This window comes from Mytilus galloprovincialis, chromosome 1 (assembly GCF_965363235.1).
Source record: "Mytilus galloprovincialis chromosome 1, xbMytGall1.hap1.1, whole genome shotgun sequence".
Taxonomy (NCBI): domain Eukaryota; kingdom Metazoa; phylum Mollusca; class Bivalvia; order Mytilida; family Mytilidae; genus Mytilus; species Mytilus galloprovincialis.
The window spans coordinates 59,151,137-59,166,502 of NC_134838.1; the positions used below are offsets into that span (position 1 = coordinate 59,151,137).

General features: G+C 29.0%; 1 protein-coding gene across 1 annotated transcript in view; it reads left to right on the forward strand.

The window, feature by feature from the left end:
• The window catches only part of LOC143079952 (hepatocyte growth factor receptor-like), a 33,716-nt gene extending 18,767 nt beyond the window's left edge, over positions 1 to 14,949 (forward strand). The window contains exons 10-21 of the mRNA XM_076255583.1: positions 123 to 231; positions 824 to 1,087; positions 1,467 to 1,625; positions 2,200 to 2,479; positions 3,012 to 3,095; positions 5,501 to 5,653; positions 6,607 to 6,690; positions 7,074 to 7,258; positions 7,536 to 7,645; positions 8,959 to 9,121; positions 9,650 to 9,786; positions 10,562 to 14,949. Of these exons, the coding sequence (XP_076111698.1) occupies positions 123 to 231; positions 824 to 1,087; positions 1,467 to 1,625; positions 2,200 to 2,479; positions 3,012 to 3,095; positions 5,501 to 5,653; positions 6,607 to 6,690; positions 7,074 to 7,258; positions 7,536 to 7,645; positions 8,959 to 9,121; positions 9,650 to 9,786; positions 10,562 to 10,805 (1,972 nt within the window). The 3' untranslated portion in view covers positions 10,806 to 14,949. The remainder of the gene's footprint in view (positions 1 to 122; positions 232 to 823; positions 1,088 to 1,466; positions 1,626 to 2,199; positions 2,480 to 3,011; positions 3,096 to 5,500; positions 5,654 to 6,606; positions 6,691 to 7,073; positions 7,259 to 7,535; positions 7,646 to 8,958; positions 9,122 to 9,649; positions 9,787 to 10,561) is intronic.
• Positions 14,950 to 15,366: the final 417 nt, after the last annotated feature.

Consider the following 15,366-nt stretch of genomic DNA (forward strand, 5'->3'; position numbering starts at 1 on the left):
AAAAGTATCTTTTCAACCGCATCATATAAATAACCTAGAGCGTACACATAAGGAAAGACCATATAAGTATATATGGTCTAAAAATGAATTGACAATCTTATGAGATTGTTGTTCTTTTTCAGTGGAGGAACAACTGTAACAGTAACTGGTACTAACCTTCACATTATATCAGAACCACTGATCATAGCTTCACTAGTATATAATGGTATCAACAAACAAACTGTTCCAGTGGTAAATATATTATACAATTATCAGGTGAAAATGTTTTATTGTCATCAAAAGCTGATTTTTAAACAGTTAATGGTTAAAAAAAATCTAAATATGTTGTTACTGATGACTAAATGGAGTTCAATTTTGATAATGATGATTTTCACTTTTGTTGTTCCATGAGTTTGTCTTTTATAGATTAGAAAAAGGCATTTTATGTTGTTTCATTGCAAAAACCTAAGAATAATTCAATATTTTACTGATGACATAATGGAGGTCAAGTTTGATAATGATGATTTTAACTTTAGATGTGCAGTAGTTACATTCCTTAATAGATGGCAAACTCTATTTCATAATTTGTAAACCATTCAACAGATGCTTTTGAAATTTTAATATGCTGTTACTGAAAATGAAATGGAGGTCAAGCTGAATATTAATTATTTTCACTTTTTCTGTTCAGGACATTTGATCATTGATAGATTGGAAATAGACACAGGTTTGCAGTCAATTTGACAACTGATTTCTTGTTCAAACTTTTCCTATAAAATTCATCACAGTTAAATGCAAAAAGTGACCAATTGTAGACTCATTTTACTACAATTTAAATATTTTTCAGGCTTGTTACAACTCTTCTCGAGATGGGACAACTTTGTTATGTCCTGCACCAAGTATTACCACTGCCATGGATAACAATCCTCTGCCATGTTGTGGATACAAGTCAGTCTATTTAAGTTTCATTATGGATGGCATTCAGTCTGTCAAACAACTACCTCAGTCCATGTCATACATGCATTACTTCCTTAATCCTGTGTTTCTTCCCTTTGCTGAAGATGAACATATCAGATACTTTTTGATAACAGAGGAGAGGCTTGAAATTAAGGTATATTAGTCTTTAAATACAGGTTAATTACTAGATACAATTAGAATATTTTTAATTCTAAATATAAGTAATCAAATTTAACAGTAAATAACAGTTATTAGACACCTGATCACTATTTGGAAATCTGTTCCGCTTGACCCTAGAACCTGTTCCACTTGCACTTTTGATGTCATACAATAATCACTTTTCCATTTTGGCGTCAGATATTTTCTTTTCTGACGTCAAAATTTTCCGGGAACTTTTCTAATGTCCAGTAATAGTGGACATATAGTGATAAGGTGTGAAAAACTTAGTAAAACAATCGAAATAGTTTTTATTATGATATGCCAAAGCTTGGTTGTCTGTTGTGTATGAAATAAATGTCAATGTTGAATTACAGGGTGAACACTTACATTATGGTGTGACAACAAAAGATGTGACTGTAACCATTGGTAACAGTATATGTGAAGTCACTGTTATGAGGGCAACTGTGTTGTACTGTACACCCACAGATAAACCATCATCAGTTGGTGATGATGATCCCAAAAGAACAGTAAAGGTAGGTAGTCTGTGGTCATTAGTAGATAACCCATTGTCAATTCATGATGGGGTTGATTCTACTGTGTAACCAAATATTAAAACATTTATTATGAAAACAGTAGCACTCAGGTTGGGAATATTTACCTATTGTGGTTCATGGTAATGTATAAATTTATGAATGGGTCGGGGAATGTGTCGAAGAGACAACAACCAGACAGAAGAGATATTTCATTTCATGTAGAGGTATGAAGGCTGAGGTTTCAATGCTAGAGTTAAGGGGACATTCCTTTATTTGATATTATGACCAAGGTTACACCAGTGATGCAAAATCGTCACATATCATTTTCAAATTATTTTGTATAAGATAATGAAATGGTGATTAGATTTATACTTTATTTCATATGAGAAAACATTTATTTTTTCGTTAAAAAAAAACCCAACAATTACTTATGTTTTATGTTTAGGTTCTCAAGAATAGATATATATGTGGTATGACAAATTTAAAAATCCTGCAAAATACTATAAAATAATTTTTTTTGCCATGTTACTCTGAATAAGAAGTACATATGACATATATTTGTTTTTGTCATCAGGTGAAAGTTGGATACATGACTTATGACATTGGACAATTAGTTTACACACAGGAAATAGCCTCAGCCATGTCACCGGGAATCATCGCCATGGCTGTCATTTTAGCATTAGTTGTTCTCTGCATTATAGTACTTGTGTATATAATGAAACGCCAAGAAATTGGACCTTTTAAAAGGTCTCCAGATAAACATGGCGCTCAATATGCTGCAGGACGAGAAGTGGCATTTACTGGACTGGACTCTGCAGGACAAAGAGTGTTCGATATGGAAAATGCACAAAATGGTCAGTTTTTAATGTATGTTACAAAAATATTATGTCTATGTTGAAAAAATAAAAGGAGCAAATTGCAGTTTTATGTAAATAAACTTTCATGATTCATTTTTATCAAATTTTCATTCCAAAAAGTTCCATTGAAATTTATTCTTTAATTTCAGCAAAAATTACAATTGATTCATTTATTTAAAAAAAAATTTTAAAGCACATTGAACATTATTAAATTTGCATTTTTTTAAAAATTTTTGTAGAAAAAAATTGAAGGGTTCTAAAATTATGTCTTGTCACTGCTCAATTTCACATAAAAAATCTCCTTCAAAATTAAGATACAGTAGATTCTTTGAATTTCATGGCATTTATTATAAATTCCTTATTTGCCCAAGCTTGCATACAAGCCTTTACAAAATATTTACTATGTAGAAGTGAAATCTACAAAAATTAGTATCCCATGAATAATTATGAATCCACAGTGGGTGTATAAATCTTGATAAATGACTGAAAAAAAAGATAAACTTTTAAATCTAAATCATGATGTTTTCAGAAGCCACTAAGATAAAAGTATCGGAAAAAATATCTGAAGTTAAAATTATAGTAACTGATACAGACAGTTTGTCTGAAAAGAAAGGTACAGTTATCTCCCTTCCTAATATCAAAATCTTGTCTTTCCTTCTTTGAATTAATCTACAAATGCATGCAATATTTTCTAGGTTACTGGCCTTTATATTTTATTTTGAATATCACATGGATTTAAACTAATGAGAATTACTAATTCATTGGAAAAAATTTGAAAAAGATACTAATACATTTACAGGAAATGCAGGGATGTATATTTATTCTTCTTCTCGTCTATTAAATGATTGAGTTTAAAATTTGTAATATATGATTAAACGAGCTACTATGGATTCATTATTATTTGTTTCATACCAATTTTCATGCATTTTGTGGGTATAGATTAACCACGAAATTAAATATTCAAGAATTGCAATTTTTCTATAGGGATGTAGATTTGACAAAACCCGTAAAATAAATATCAATGATAATGTTGGTTTTCCTCATTCTATGAAAATTGGTACCCACAAAAACAAATGAACCAACGGCAATTAAAAAGAATATTGATAATTTCCATAATTTTTGTCGAGCCTGCAACTTTTGTTGCAGAAAGCTCGACATAGGGATAGTGATCCGGCGGCGGCGGTGTTAGCTAACTCCTTAAAAGCTTTATATTTTAGAAGGTGGAAGACCTGGATGCTTCATACTTTGTATATAGATGCCTCATGTTACGAAGTTTCCGTCAGTCACGTGTCCAATGTCCTTGACCTCATTTTCATGGTTCAGTGACCACTTGAAAAAAAAGTTCAAATTTTTTGTAATGTTGAATTCTCTCTTATTATAAGTAATAGGATAACTATATTTTATATGTGTGTACCTTGCAAGGTCCTCATGTCTGTCAGACAGTTTTCACTTGACCTTGACCTCATTTCATGGATCAGTGAACAAGGTTAAGTTTTGGTGGTCAAGTCCATATCTCAGATGCTATAAGCAATAGGGCTAGTATATTCGGTGTATGGAAGGACTGTAAGGTGTACATGTCCAACTGGCAGGTGTCATCTGACCTTGACCTCATTTTCATGGTTCAGTGGTTATAGTTCAATTTTTGTGTTTTGGTCTGTTTTTCTCATACTATATGCAATAGGTCTACTATATTTGTTGTATGGAATGATTGTAAGGTGTACATGTCTAGCGGGCAGATGTCATGTGACCTTGACCTCATTTTCATGGTTCAGTGGTCAATGTTAAGTTTTTGAGTTTTGGTCTTTTTATCTAATACTATATGCTATAGGTCAACTATATTTGGTGTATGGAAATATTTTATGATCTTTATGTCAGTCGCGCAGGTTTTATTTGACAGTGACCTCATTTTCACTGTTCATTGCACTGTGTTAAGTTTTTGTGTTTTGGTCTATTTTTCTTAAACTATAAGTAATAGGTCAACTATATATGTTGTATAGAAGCATTGTTAGCTGTACATGTCTGCCTGGCATGGTTCATCTGACCTTGACCTCATTTTCAAGGTTCATTGGTCTGTGTTTAGTTATCTTGGTTAATGTTAAGTTTATGTGACAGTTGTTTTAAAGCTTAACTTTATACTTAGGACTATCAACATAATATCAATGATTAGTATAGAAGGCGAGACATTTCAGCGTGTGCACTCTTGTTCTATTATATGGAATATTTGTATGGGTTTGCTTTTCTTCATTAGGAATGTTCATGACGTATTAAAATACAATAATAGAAAAATTTATATTTGAACATTTGATATTTATTGTAAGAGTACCGGTATTATAGAAATAAGGAGATGTGGCAGGATCGCATTTGTGCTAACTTTTAGACAGTTTTTGTCTAACATGTGTTCAGTCTTAATATTTAGATACATGTAGTATTTGATGATACAGTGTAGTACATAACATATGTAAAGATTGAGACTGAACCCTTATGCTTCCACTTACATCATAGACAAAAACCATCTGAAAAGTGAAGTTTTATGGCACTTTGATAGAATTATCATATTTAAGCTTGAATTTAAGCGTCTTGAATGTCCAAATCAGTTCATATCTTTAACATAAACTAATTGAAACTACTGAAGTAGACACTTTTAAGTGTTTAAAAATGTCTAAAATCTGTCATCAGATGTACTTCAAATTTTAGACCTTCTCCTTTGTGCAACAGATTTACCCAAAAATAGTTTTTTTAAAGACATCCCCATTTTGATAGGAGCCAATTATGTTATAGGGTGAGGCTGTTGTTCATTTAAGTGTTAATAATGATATCTAAAAATATAGCTATTTTTTTTTTCAGTTTTTACAGTGTACATTTGTAGGTGTAAAGCAAATATGTATTACTTAAATTCAAAAATATAAAAGACTTATAATTGACAGACTGATATCTTATTAGCTCTTGAGGGTATGTTTTATTGATAATTTGATGTACATAAATATGTTTGCAACTTAATTTACTTGTTTGTAATATCAGCTTATGCTGAACAGAGAATGTCAGGGGAACTCCCTCATGGTGCTGAGAGTAGATCTCCCATTTTGTTGGATGATGACACACTGCTTGTATTAAAGGATAAAAATCTTCTGATAGAGAGAGAATGGTTGACACTTGGTGAAATCATTGGGAAAGGTATTTACTTTCATGTATCAGTATAGTCAGGCTTTCATATGGAGTTAATGACAGATAAAGTTCATATAATTAACCTTTGTTACTTAAGAATTGAATGCTTCTTTTTGTAACTTCATTGGGGTGTAAAAGTGTTGACCGAAGTACATTTTGTATGAAGCGCAGAAGCACTTCATACTAAAAATGTGCACACGGTCAACGCTTTTACAACCCTATGAAGTTACAAAAAGAAGCATTCAATACTTATAATTACATTTTTTTAGCAATGACCATGAAAACACGAATTTTATTATTGTTTTATTTAATTCACCTGTGCACTTTATTGTGGGACCACGTGTTATTATGAATGAAAAGTTTTATTGAGCAATGCAATTGCTTACGGAATAACACGTGATGTGCAGTTAGCCAATCAGAATAAAGTATCATAATGAAACATACATCTAATGTAATTATTTATGATTACAATTAGACACTTCAAATTGTATCATGATAAAAATGTCATTAGATATAAGAAGATGTTGTATGAGTGCCAATGAAACAACTCTCCATCTAAGTCACAATTTGTAAAAGAAAAACCATTATAGGTCAAAGTACTGTCTTCAACACAGAGCCTTGGCTCACATGGAACAGTAAGCTAGAAGTATAAACGAAATAAGACTAAAAGTACAACATTATAATCACATAGCAACACAGAAAGATAGAGAGGTTTTGGAAACATAAACATAGAATGTTGTAGTAAACTTACAAAATATGCACTATTTTAATACAGGAGTTTTGACGAGTATACAGCATAGATTGTCTCCTGTTCTCTAAGAAAACTATATGTGACTGTTAGTTTTGTCTTCTTTTACCTTTTCTTTTTAAAGCCATTTTATACCTTAAAAAAACAGTTATTACAAGTTATATTTTATGCTAGAAACATTGATATTATGTTTATTTATTTATTCATTTTTTAGGACATTTTGGTTGTGTATATAGAGGCTACTTAGAAGTACCTAATGTCAAAGGATCACAGCTTGTAGCAGTGAAAACACTTCATCGTAAGATTTTCATTTACTCATAGCAGATTGAAAAGTATTCAACTTGATGTTGAATTTGTTTCTGTATTTTTGCCTTAATTTCTTTTTTCTTTTTCAAAAGAGATTATTTTATTAGAAAATTAACACCTCTTCTTATGTCTCTTTATTATTTGTACTTAGTTACAATTTTATTTTTATGAAAGAAAATAGAATATTCGCCAGGAAATTTGGATGAGTATTATTGGTTTAGACGATGCATTTTTATTGCTAAAAACTAGTTCTGTACATATTTGTATAATATTATGGAGATTTTGTGAAAATATTTTTGAAATGACTATGAACCCGTTTTAGTTTTAACTTTAGTGGACAAATATTTCACTTTTTTATTTTATAATCTTCTACAGAGGATGATCCAAGACAGTTAGATGTTGATAGCTTTATAGAGGAGGCATTAAGAATGAAAGATTTCCACAATCCAAATGTGCTGACTTTGACAGGGATATGTTTTGGCATGGATGACATGCCTCTGGTTATTTTGCCATTTATGACACATGGAGATTTGTTATCATATATCAGAAAGGAAGAAAATGTAAGCAGAAGCCTCAAGGAAATTGTATTATAACTGACCACATAATTGCTAATAAATACTTGGAAATATCATAATGGACCACAAGTACACTTATTGAGTACATTAAACCTAAATACTGTGAACATTTGTACAGATAAAACTAACCTAAATTATTTTATACTATTTTATTATAATACTAAAAAAATGAATCCAAAATTAAAATTTAAATGAGTTCTATAAATCTTAAATTTGCAGTATTTTTTTACCGTTGTTTTTATTTATGTCTCCTCTTTTATAGAACCCAACTATAAAAGATCTGATCCTGTTTGGAATAGATATAGCTAGAGGTATGGAGTACCTATCTGGGTGTAAGTTTGTACACAGAGATCTGGCTGCCAGAAATTGTATGTAAGTAGACAAATATATATTGTTTTTTTTAATTGTTTTTCTTATTGTATGCTAGATGTCCAGTGGGAAATATTTCATGAATACTTATTTGAAAACAAACTGAACAATTACAAGCATGCAGGTAGGTTCAGCATTGTAGGTTGAGCTTATTGAAGGGAAGAAAATTTGGACAGCCATTTAAAAAAAATATATATTTAGTAGGGGCAGAAAGTTTGGTTTACAGATCTCTAAAGACGTTTTTCAAGGGTTCTTCTTGCAGAGAGTGTGCCCTATGTCATTTGTATCATTTGGAATAATGTGGATTTATTATCATTGTTGGAATATTAATTTTGGTAGATTTTGTAGGTAGATTTGAAACATAAATTTAAACATTCAATGAAATACAAATTAAAACATGCAATGAAATACAAATTTAAACATGCAATGAAATACAGATTTAAACATGCAATGAAATACAGATTAAAACATGCAATGAAATACAAATTAAAACATTTAATGAAATACAAATTAAAACATTCAATGAAGTACAAATTAAAACATTCAATGAAATACAAATCAAAACATTCAATGAAATACAAATCAAAACATTCAATGAAAAACAAATTAAAACATTCAATGAAATACAAATTAAAACATTCAATGAAATACAAATTAAAACATTCAATGAAATACAAATTTAAACATGCAATGAAATACAGATTAAAACATTCAATGAAATACAAATTAAAACATTCAATGAAATACAAATTAAAACATTCAATGAAATACAAATCAAAACATTCAATGAAATACAAATCAAAACATTCAATGAAATACAAATCAAAACATTCAATGAAATACAAATCAAAACATTCAATGAAATACAAATTAAAACATTCAATGAAATACAAATTAGAACATTCAATGAAATACAAATTTTCCGAAGGCTTGTATGCAGATTTTTGTAATATCACAAAATCAAATATCCCTGAAAATACAATTTTCTTAATCAATGAAAATAGGTATTCAATAAAATCCAAAGTATGTCAATACTAAAGCATTTGGTATTAGATGATGGGACCCTCCTTGATTAATATATAGTTAATCAATTAGTTGTATCAAGTTATTAAATGTATTTAAAAAAAGTTGTCAATTGTTATGCATATGATTTAGATTTACAGTTTGAAATGAGACAGCAAACAAACAACAAATTGTATCAAGGGCTACCAAAACATCAATGGGAATTTATGCACGAGAACTGCAAGCTTGACATTTCAATTTACATACCCAACTTGTAATTATTGTTTTTAATGAAATAATATTTGACATTGTAGGCTGGATGAAAATTTCCGTGCTGTGGTAGGAGATTTTGGTTTGTCTCGTGATATCTATGCTAAGGATTATTATGCTAGTGAGAACAAGAAAACTAAATTGCCTGTAAAATGGATGGCTCCAGAATGTTTGGAGAAAGGACATTATAGTGTTCAGTCTGATGTGGTGAGTTTTCAGAAAAGAAAATTTTAATTGCTTTTAACAGTCATGATTCATCAGTATTATATAGTCTGTCTGACCTTTTGAAAATTAAAATTTATTGTAAATGCTACATTGTTTTATATCCTATCTTTTTCTTAGTTATTTTTGCAAATTTTTATGTTTTTTTATTTAAAGTTTTCAAATGAATCTCAATAGTAAAAACTATTTTTTTACAATCCATCCTTTAACACCATTAGAATACAAATAAAATGCACTAGAATTGAATGAACTCCATAGATCTTTATCATATTGTATAGAACTGTGAACAGATTACATGACTAAGTCACATGACTAAGTCTGTAAAGGTAAATTTAATCCATTTCAATTTTATCTGTTATATACTTTGTAAATGATTTTTGCTTTATAAGATACCATATTTCTAAAAGTAATTCTAAATGTTTAGTAAATAATTGTGATGTTCATATTTGGATGGCTGTTTGTATGTGTGATATATTGTGTAGATGGCAGTAAATAAGACCTCTTCTATTTCAGTGGTCATTTGGTGTTGTACTGTGGGAGTTAATGACAAGGGGAGTTAACCCATACCCAGAGGTAGATAACTGGGATGTTCTACGATATATAAAGAAGGGTAGAAGAATGCCACAACCACCGTTTTGTCCTGATATCTTGTAAGTATTACCTTTTATGTGCTTTTATTTGGAATAAATTGATCATTCTTTTTTTAAAAATTAAAAAATATTGTTTATGCAACCATGATTTTTCATGATTTATCACAAGTCCTACCTACAAGGAAGGCTAGTAAAAAAGTTGTTGCTTGGGGAATAAACAATATCGAAAAAGAAGACTCACAAGCAAAATATATTAAAAGAAATTTGATGACCAAATAAAAAAGATGCACTATATGAAATTCATCACTTAAAAGAGAAACCAACAGCATGAAGGGAAAAAAGAAAAAAACACACCCCAAAATGACAAACCGGTCTACAAAACACTTTATTACAAGCAAATCTTTTTAAAGTGGAGAGGGATGTGTGCTAGCAACTTTGTTTTAAAAGAAAATAAGGGCAATATGTTTTTTTTTGCATGAAACCAAACAAACCAGCATTTTAGATTGAAATTACATATAATAGGTAGATATAGGAAGATGTGGTATGAGTGCTGATGAGACAACTCTCTAACTGGCGAACATTACACAGAAATAACATTTTTTTCAAATTATACAAATTACTCAAAAAATATTGAAAAGTCTGTGACTATGAAATGATACTTATAGAGGATGAATAGTCAAAGGACTATTGGTACTTTTTCACTGCTTTTCCTATTAGTTTATACAAGTATACAACAATATCATTGACTGTTTTGTGGCATCAGTTCAAAAAGGTTTATGAACTTCAAGAAGAGTATGTATTTATGTGGTAATCATCAACCAATTATTTTTTGCAGATATAAAATGATGTCAAAGTGTTGGTCATTTAACCCAAATGATCGTCCCAAATTTTCAGAACTTGTCCATGAAATAAATGAAATGATTAATGTATTGGAACAACAAATGAAGCAGGGACAGCATACAACAGACATTCAAAGTACATATGTAAACACTGACACATGTACAGACTATCATTACCATGACAACAAACATCCAGCTGAAGAAACAGAGGCTATTACGGAAGCGGAGAATTTATGTTAATTTGATTGGTGCAAAATTTTATTTATGTCTACAGCAAAACATTTTTCACTCTACACAGTACATGTTGATCTCAGAATTACTTTTAGAAATATAGTATCTTAGTTTGGTACTTTGAATCTTCAAAATGTGTTCAATATAATTATAGAATTGTTAGCTCACAATATATGAGGGTTGTAATTGGAGTACCTTCATGATTGGTAACGTTAAAAAAATCTTGCCAAATGATGTTTATGGTCATTTTTGGTGCATGACCATAAAAATAATGGTAATAATAAGAATTTAAGACCTCTGACGAAACATGATAAAGATATTTTGATGATTCACAGTAACATTTTAACCAATTTGACACTAACGGTACCTGAAAATGACTGTTTGATACCTAATAGTTAAGGGCATTCCCTACCCTCATATATATGCAGGATGAAAATAACAAATAATATGCAAAATGTATTAAGAATGCTAATTATTAAACACTACATTGAGGATACAAATTATGAAACACTACATTGAGGATACAAATTATGAAACATGCTATGTTGAGAATACACATTATGAAACATGCTATATTTAGAATACAAATTATGAAACATGCTATATTTAGATTACAAATTATGAAACTTTCTATATTGAAAATACAATTTATGCAACATACAACATTGTTTTACTGTGAATACAGTGACTATTACAAAAAGAATTGATTTGTTCTCCTCTTTAGAATAATGTGTTTAGTTGTCTAGCAAGGACACTGTTGGTAGTGTGTATTATAATATTGATGTGGGAAATAATCATGTTAACCTAAATTCATCTAAGTACTGTAAATTCAGAAATTTGATTGGCATTTACTATTGTGAACCCTTGCAAAATCTAGTTATTGTGATTGCAAAACATTTTTGATGAAAAATCATGACTGAAAATATGAAGTTTTTATCCTTGCATGCTGATACTGTTGCATATTTTGCACTAATACAAGCATTGCAATAATTACATAAGGTACAGTAGTTGGATTTCAATTCAGATTCAATTTTTGTAAGAGGAAGGCATTCAGTCTAAAACTATGGTCAGAATGGGATTTCTGACAATTTGGAATTAGGTTGTATAAAAAAAATGTCGCCTTCCAAAACAGAAGAACAAAAACAAAACAAATTACACAACAAACCCACAGAACCATAATTTAAACAACTACAAATCCTTTTATATTTAAAAGTATTAAAATGTAATGAGAAACAGATAATTGATATTACTTAACTTTAGTTAATTTATAAAATGATTGAAATATGAGTGACTTTTTAAGATCAGCATATGAAGGTTCTTCAATTTAGGGCATATGCATATACATATGCAATATTATATTTTTTTGAAGTTCAACTATTTTTTTCTGTTTCCCCCTCCATTGCCTTTATTGGTTTTTTATTGTTTACCCTACATAAAATATTTTTATTGATATATGTGCATGTCAATTGACCTACTCATTATATTTACAAAATGTATAAAGCTTAATAAGGATAGTAGATTGCATTTTTTTTTTCAATTGGACTGCTAGTTTTAGTAAGCTTTAGGAAAAAAGTCAGTTTTCATTCATTGAATATCTTTATTCAATTTTTTAATGTATGAAAGATTTACAAGTAAAACACATAAAATCTCGAAACATAGAGGGATGAAAAGGGATAATGTCCCATGATTCCCATCCTGAATTCTTCAGTCAATAAATTTCTGAAAGCAAGGGAAAATTGCCAATCTTCACAGTCAAAATATTGCATATCCAGTTTTAGCTCTTAATGTTTTTTAGTCAAATTTTCAGGTTTCATGTATATTTGTAAAGTAACATTGTGATTACAATTTTATTGAATTGATAACAATGACCATTGAGGCCAGTGTTATTTTTTTTTGGCAGCGATGGTTTGCGGAGAAGGCTTGGATTTCTTGAAAAAATCTATTTGTGATGTTCAATTTTTTCTTTTTTGAACAAAAACATCTTTTGATACAAGAAATTCAAGCTATGTACAATATTTTTATTTGGGTCTGTATTGGGTCTACTCATTCAAGAATAATTAGAAAAACCAAAGAATAGAGTTAAAAGTAGGCATTGACTAGAGAATAATTGGATGATTAAATATAAAGAATGGAGAATAAAAGACAAATAATGAAAAGATGGAGAAAAAAAAAATGATAAAGAATGGACATTTTTTTTTTTATCTAAATATAGAAACAAGAGTACAAAAATGAAGATTCCCAATTCAGACCCTCCCTTATGCCATGACACAGTACATTGTTGTAGCTTTAATTAATTAATTAATTTACTAAATGCTTTAATTTTACATTCCATTAGATTGATGCTCATCATTCTAGCTCAGAATCATTCCATTTCTTTTTTAAACAATTTGGATAAGTTTTTAGTTAAATAATTTACTATTTTAGTTGTAAAGTTTTTCAAAGTTGGTTGTGAAATTTCATAGAGATGAAAATGTTTATGTTTTATATTTCATTGAACACACAAACTGATTACATGTACACTTAATTAAACATCATCAAATTTTTTTTCTGTTGAACTAATAGGAGAAATATAGGTAATATCGAAATAAATATAGAACTACATTACAGAAATCGCCTAAATTTTACAATTTTTTAGTTCAAGTACAGCTTATTTGATAAAGAAAATAAAAAATATAGGTCACCAATGAGTTAAAGAAGATATTTCAATGTTAATGCAAAACAATGGCATTTATAATTTATAATGAAACAAAAAATGTTTAAAATTTTTCTGATATGTTTGTACCCTTGAGCCTCCTTAAAAGTGAAATGGACTTCAAAATAATCCACTGCAAGAATATATTAACTCATAAAGAAAATGTTTGATGTGAATGTAAATAAAAATTATCAGGATTTAATGGCAGTAGATAGTCCCAGAATAGTACATTTACTAAAGTTGTATGTTTTATTTTTATGATTAAGTTATGATAATAGTGCAATTTTAATATTATATTTTTATGTTATCAAGTTTTTAAGAATTTAATCTGAGTCATTTATTATTGTACACAAGAAATTGTTTATGCATGCTTATTTTGCATATTGTTATTCATTTAATTATTTCCTTTTGATTGTTAATTTTTAATCCACGATGTCTTTTAAAACTGAACATGTGACTTTAATCTGGCATCGATTCAGTTAAGTTTTTAACTCCACATATTCTTAGAGCTTTCCAATGGTGACAGGAAATATTTTTAAAGGCCTAATATTTATTATGGCACTTAACATTTTAAAACTTTGCTCTGCTGCTAGACTTAAACTTTTTATTGATAGAAGCATATTATTATATTTACTATAGATATATTTGATAGAAGATTTTTACCTGTATAAGGATGTGCCTTTAATTATAAACATAACATTCCAAAATATCTTTATTTTTAATGTTTTAAATTATTTTCTGTGACATATTTTTTCATATTAGAAAATGAATTGTGCATTGATTCTTTTTCTTTTTCTGAATTTAAAAATGTTTTATCTTTTAATTAGAATATAAAAGAATTCTACAAGAAATAACCATATTTTTGTTGAGTGAACTTCAACTGAGGGAGTCGAAATTTTAGATTTCATAATTTATTAACAAAAAATTTAAAAGGTTATATCAGTCAAGATTGGAGCTAAATAAAACCAGCAACAATGGAAAGAACACAATGAATGACTATTGTGTTTAAAAATTACCAAAGAAAGTTTTGTGCAATCATAATAATGGGTTATACATTTATGACTTGAAGAAAATGTATATACAAATATATTGAGTTTTACAAGTTTTGAAGTGTCACCTCCAAACTCATTTTCATATTTCAAAGAAAATATGTTGATCTACAAAAATTGCTGGACTTTTCTTCTGACTATTCATGAAACATTTATACAGTTTATGAATCATAACTTAGTCATGCTATGGGAAATGGGAACAAGATGCATGGTATAGCAAGACAGATTTTAATTTTGTGTACTTATATGAATTTTTATAAAAAGGATTATATAAATATACATACTACAAACTTATTGTATGTGCCATTTGTTATACTATTATCAAAGTTTATTATCAACATTCTTGTTTTAGTTCATGATTTATATCCACAATTGTTTAAATGTAATGATTTTATATAAAAATATATTATAATTTCTTTTTTATTTATTGAGTAAAAAGAAAACAAGACAAAAAGATGCAGTAAAAACTGTTTACAGAAATGAACAGAAATAGGATATGAGTTGTGCTATGACTTTGCTCTGGTGTGTGTGTGTCGCTGTCTGTTTATCTATTTGATTGGCTATAGATTGCTATATGGCCTTTAACAAATATCAAATACATACTATGAAGTACGCTACATAAGCCCTACCTATGACAAAATGTAAAAGCAATTCAAACACACAAAAAAAAAAAACCTACATAATGAACAAAAAAGGAACACAAAAAATAATATGACCAACAGAAACAAATTCCTAACACTGCATTATAGGCTCTATCTGTAAATTCTTTTGAAAAAGATTCTACTCGTCAAGTTGACACAAAGCAATAAAAAACTCAACAAATAAAATG